Here is a 6,000-nt window from a genome sequence, read left to right on the forward strand (position 1 = left end):
TTCATCCAGGCTGTTTATGAGATGCATTTTCTGGGGATGGGGATAACATTTCCTATTAAGTGCAATTGCCCCCCCAAGTGCCTAGTGTGTATGATCTTGGGGTGAAACACACCAGGCAGTACCAATGTTCTTTAATCTGTCATAACACCTACAAAGGAGTAATACACACTTAAAGTACCTGCAGGACCCTCACTAAAGCAAGATGGTTCATAATATATCTTCATTAAGAAATACTTAATGCAAATGCCACGCTAATCCAAACAGGTGGAAGATGTTGTCCCTGGAAGCCCAACATTTCTATAGATTCCTTCCCTCCTAATAATTCCTACAGATCTCCCTAAATTCTCCTCTGACACCATGGCAACCAATCTCTGCTCAATGTCTAATCAACCTATCATTTCCCTGTATATTATGCCCTTACAACAAGACTCAACAGCGCCCCCTGCCACCTACTTTTGACTGCTTACAGCAGGCATGTTCAAACTATGGCCCTCCAGCTGTTGTGAAACTACAAGTCCCATCATGCCTTGCCACGGTTTTGCTATTAGAGTATGCTAAAACTATGGCGAGGCATGCTGGGATGTGTAGTTTCACAACAACTGGAGGGCCACAACAACTGGCTTACAGAGTCCTAGCACAGGACAGCAGCATCGTGCTGGTGTGTACCCAGCATAACTTATAGGGGGATAATAATCAGTGCCGTCTTAACAGCATTGTAAACTCTTTGCTAAACTATTTAAAGCGGCCCCTATACAACCATTCAAAGGAATAAATGACAAATCATAAACTAAACCACACGTGGCCCTCTCCATGTGGTCCCATGGCTGCCAGCTCTCTGATTGGAGGATAAGATATACATTAAGATGCTCCTGGTGATAATATTGTATTATGCCTGTTTAGAATTGCATTTTAATTATTACTACATGCAGAGTAATTGTAGTGGCTGATGTCTGCATTGAATGGAACAGAATTCTATTATCATCGTGTCCTGCGGTGCAGGTGAGATGTTAAGTGTTTGTATGCAATTTTCTACCCACGATAGTTACAGATTTGTCCCAGAAAACGGTTTTTGTGTGTTGTTTTTATCGCCTATTCGGATAATTCCAATGATATTGCGAAATTGCATCCAGAGAGCTGCCAGGAAGACGTTCCATCAGTTTTGTGGTTTCTGACATTACGTGACTCTTTACCAGCCAGCTGGAGAAACTAATTTACTGAGCCAGGCCTTGGTGACCGAGCACGTTTTTTTTCTTTCTGATAAGACATGTTCCAGACTCAGGAACTGGGTGTAACCAGAAGCCTAATCCGTTTGCACACAGAATGGTTAAAGCTTTTGGTGTGAAATACCCACAGCCGTTTCGGGGTTCGCAGACCCCTTTTTTTCAAGGTGTACACCACCAAGTGCCTCTGCTTTGAATACAGCCAAACCCTATATATATACATATATATATATATATATATACATATATATATAATGTTGCCCAGTGCCCGGCACTCCTGCGGATGTCACTCCGTATGACCCGGTGCCTTCCTTATGGACTTGGTGGGTCCTTTGTAGATTCTAGGATGGAGGTAGGCGGCACTCTCGGATTTTCAATGCAAACAAACTTTTATTGTGGTGACTCCAACATGTTTCGGGCGTAGCCCGTCCTCAGGGAACCTGAGGACGGGCTACGCCCGAAACATGTTGGAGTCACCACAATAAAAGTTTGTTTGCATTGAAAATCCGAGAGTGCCGCCTACATATATAAATATATATATATATATATATATATATATATATATATATATATAATATATATATATACATACTTTTTTTAAAAACTTTTTATGTTTTCACTTTTGTGAGATAATGGTTTAATAATAGTTTTCTGGAGATGCACTTTCAACTAAAGTTATGTGCATGTAAGGATTCCAATGTCAAATCAGGGAGGGGGGGTACTTATTACCACTTTAAAACATTGAGCAGACTATGGCAGGAGTTGCTAACTCCAGTCCTTGAGCTCTACCAACAGTTCACGTTTTCCATACCACCTAGCTGGTGCACAGGTGCACTCACTAACACAAATTTGGGTACTTGTTTCCTATCTGGGCGCCCAGGTTTTCTACGTACGGCACCGTAATGAAATCGGATCGCATCGCATCGTACACATACACGATATTGAACGATGCGATGCGATGCGATCCGATTCGATTTCCCATAGGAAACAATGTGAAATGGCTCAATTTAGCCAAATTCTCATAGGAACAATAGTAAATGGGCCAAAAACACCCCTGAACATTGAAATGTCCCCCCAAAAGTAGTTGACGCCACCCCGCCATCAACGTGAACCCGAAGCGTGGCGAGCGCAGCGAGCCCGCGAGGGGCGGCGGTACGCGTCCTCCGACCTTTTCATGCCCTACTATCCACGTCGGCGTGGAGTGAGAATAGAATAGTGTGGCGAGCGCAGCGAGCCACCGAGCCCGAAGCGTGGCGAGCGCAGCGAGCCCCGCGAGGGGACGCGGATACCTTCACAGTTATACGCGTCCCCTCGCGGGCGACACGGACTCCTGGGAAGCCCGCGAAGGGACACGTTTACCTGTGAAGGTATCCGCGTCCCCTCGCGGGGCTCGCTGCGCTCGCCACGCTTCGGGCTCGGTGGCTCGCTGCGCTCGCCACACTATTCTATTCTCACTCCACGCCGACGTGGATAGTAGGGCATGAAAAGGTCGGAGGACGCGTACCGCCGCCCCTCGCGGGCTCGCTGCGCTCGCCACGCTTCGGGTTCACGTTGATGGCGGGGTGGCGTCAACTACTTTTGGGGGGACATTTCAATGTTCAGGGGTGTTTTTGGCCCATTTACTATTGTTCCTATGATAATTTGACTAAATTGAGCCATTTAACATTGTTTCCTATGGGAAATCGAATCGGATCGCATCGCATCGCATCGCATCGTTCAATATCGTGTATGTGTACGATGCGATGCGATCCGATTTCTCTACGGAGAATAGCATGGTGCGCAATTAACTTAGTGGGCGCCCAGATAGGAAACAAGTACCCAAATTTGAAAGATCCACAGGTGGAGCTAATGACTTGATTCTGTGAGATCTGAATATAGCCTATATGGATGAGTTTAGGACATTGCACAGTCAAGCAAACTTGCTTGATCACTCAGAACTAGACATAAGTCTGTTTGTTGGGTAAGAAGATAAATTACTCACTGGCCAATAGCAGCCATTTACCTACGTGTACAATAACGTTCTCATTCAACCCTTTTATTTAGATTTGTTGGTACTTCTGTAGTATCTGGGCGTCCGATTTAGAAATCGGGTCGGATAGGTAGCATCGCATCGCATGCGACCAAATCGTATGTGATGCGATGGTCCCGATTTTTCCATAGGATTCAATGTTAAAATGGTCTGAGTCCATTTTAACATAGAATTCAAGGGGAAAAAGGGGTCCTTTTCCTTTCCCCACTATCCAAGTGGGCATGGAGTTGGATATAAACCCGTGGCGAGCGGACACAGAATACTTTTTAAGAAATCTGTGTTCGCTCGCCACGCTTTATAAAATCAACTCTATGCCCACTTGGATAGTGGGGAAATGAACAGGACCTTGTTAACATTGAATCCTATACAAAATCGCATCGAATCGCATTGCATGCAATATCGGATGCGAGTCGATGCGATTTTGCCGAAAATCGCGTCGAATCGCATCTGATTGTAGGCCTTAAGGTAAGGTCTACAATCAGAAAATCGGCAGCCCAGATACTACATAAGTACCGATTTGTTTTTAGTTGAGCTATTGACCAATCACTGTTGACGCTGATTCTGCTTTCCTGTCTTTCTCAGAAATGGAAGTTGAAAGGACACTTCTTACAGCATTTGAGCAGCGCACTTTGTTTGGACACCCATTCCCCCAGGGTCCTAATTAACCCCTGCCAGTCAGACCTGCTAAGTCAGCAATGGGAGCTGATCCAAGCAACTTGAATATCTACGGCACATCTTTTGCATGGACTTGGTCCATAGAGTAAGGATCCTGGGACATTTCATTGACCAACAGGTTCTGAACTTTCAACTCTTAAGACCCTCGGCCGGTGATTAATTACTGGCGGACAATGGATGGCATTGCGTGATGTCGTCATGTTCGTTCCTGAAGACCAGCTGCTTTTTTCCATGTGTCTTTCACCTTGAAATCAGTGACGTTACCGGTATAACCTCTTCTCGCTTTTACATTTCTAGCTGTTTTATCATCTCCCCCTTCGCTCAGAAAGTTTTCGTGGAACCCCAGTGCGTATGTGAAGTGTTATTATCGAATTGACGAGCTGTCAACGTTCAAGAACAATTCTATTCAAGTTATTTATCTGAGAGGCTTGATGGGTAAATAGAGTGTTACAGACCACATACCGCTGGGAAATGTAGGTTTGAAATAGTCTGTGACATGTCCACATATTACACTGTGTGTGTACGTCTCGAGGAGATGCATTGAACAGACTCATGTGCCTATAATGCTGCATCGCATGTCAAAGACATCGGATTTGGAGTCTTATAGTCCTTTTTATTTATTTAAGGCTCTTGTTATAAGCTACCTAGTAGACGGGCACAGATCGCTCTGCACAATGTGTTCCTGTGATTTTAGCGCTGCATGAATTCATATAAAGGGGACAAGCCTTCGGCGGCTAGAGACGCTGTGTTTACGACCAAACTGATTGTGTTTTACGGGATCCTCCATACATCGTTTTCATTTAAAAGGAAAACTGTACTCGGGAGATCAACAGTATTTTGTAACTGATTCCGATCTATGAAGCCAATGCCAACCGTTCACACTGATAGTATTACTGTTGTGCCGTCGAAAAGACCAAACGACATTACATTTTGTTTGGCCGTGAATGAGGTCAGCTAGGCCTACGGAAAGTAAACAAATCCAATTGTATGTATATTAAGTTTAAGCTTTGGAAATGTTTATATGTGTAATTGTTAAAGGATTTCATACAGGTATATATATTACTTTATAGCTGCGGTCTACATTGTGAGGTCACTGCTAAATATAAGTTGGTATATATTTTGGGGGGGCCAAGCTAGTATTTTCTCCAAAGAAAATCTGAAAATCCTATTTAGAATACAATTATATATATTTGTTTCACAATGAATACACATTTAATTTGCTGTATAAGGGGTCAATCCAATTCGGTACGGATTTATCACACCCACCTGTTAGGGTGGCAATAGCTGCACCGTAATTGGGCTGTGTGAGGGGTGCAAAATGCAGTGCCGCTGCAATGTCAGTGCAACTTGGCATGACCCCTATATCTCCCATGATGCTTAGGCAACTAGCAGATTCATGGAAGATGCCCAATCTTATCTTCACAGCTATATATAATTATTATAGTGTTATTATTATTGGTCATTATGTCCCTTATATACTACAGATGTCATATTGGATGAAGACAATTGTTGGTATTTTCCTGTAATTTCAGAATGCACTTTGCTTGGATGTAATTGTGTAATAATTTATTCAGATTTTACAAATGGAATCTTCAGTTATTTAGCACCTGTTGCTGTGTGCTTGATGGATGACAACAACGTCGGCCGGCTCAGTGGTGCGGCCTGTGTGGTGGTGGTGTAATGATTGTATTGTACTTAGAGAGTGTGCATTGTGCTTGTGCTGTATTATTGAGCAGTATATGCTGCATCTCTGTTATGGCATCTGTCACTGTGGGGGCAGATGTATTAAGCCTGGTGATGTGATAAAGCATCAGCCAATCCGCAGGGTTTTAAAAATAACAGTAAGGAGTTGATTGGCTGATGAGTTATGCCTTCCACTATATCAGGCTTTTTATATATGTCCCAGTATGTGGAGGATACCTGTAATGTTCATTGTGTGGGTTTTGCTTTATGTGATGTGTGGATATTGGCGGCGACGGGGACCCGGCGCGATGCCTGCTCCGTCAAGTACATACACACTTGTCGATGCCGCCGGGAGGGAGTGGGGGACATACTCAGCTCTCGTTAACGATGCAC

At 44.0% G+C, this 6,000-nt stretch overlaps 1 protein-coding gene across 1 annotated transcript in view; it reads left to right on the forward strand.

The window, feature by feature from the left end:
- Window positions 1-5,508, forward strand: part of GALNT16 (polypeptide N-acetylgalactosaminyltransferase 16) — an 82,367-nt gene extending 76,859 nt beyond the window's left edge. Inside the window, exon 15 of the mRNA XM_083167767.1 lies at window positions 3,832-5,508. Within this exon, the coding sequence (XP_083023893.1) occupies window positions 3,832-3,969 (138 nt within the window). The 3' untranslated portion in view covers window positions 3,970-5,508. The remainder of the gene's footprint in view (window positions 1-3,831) is intronic.
- Window positions 5,509-6,000: the final 492 nt, after the last annotated feature.

The sequence above is a fragment of the Crinia signifera genome, chromosome 12 (genome assembly GCF_055691185.1).
Source record: "Crinia signifera chromosome 12, ASM5569118v1, whole genome shotgun sequence".
In the NCBI taxonomy this organism is placed as follows: Eukaryota; Metazoa; Chordata; class Amphibia; order Anura; family Myobatrachidae; genus Crinia; species Crinia signifera.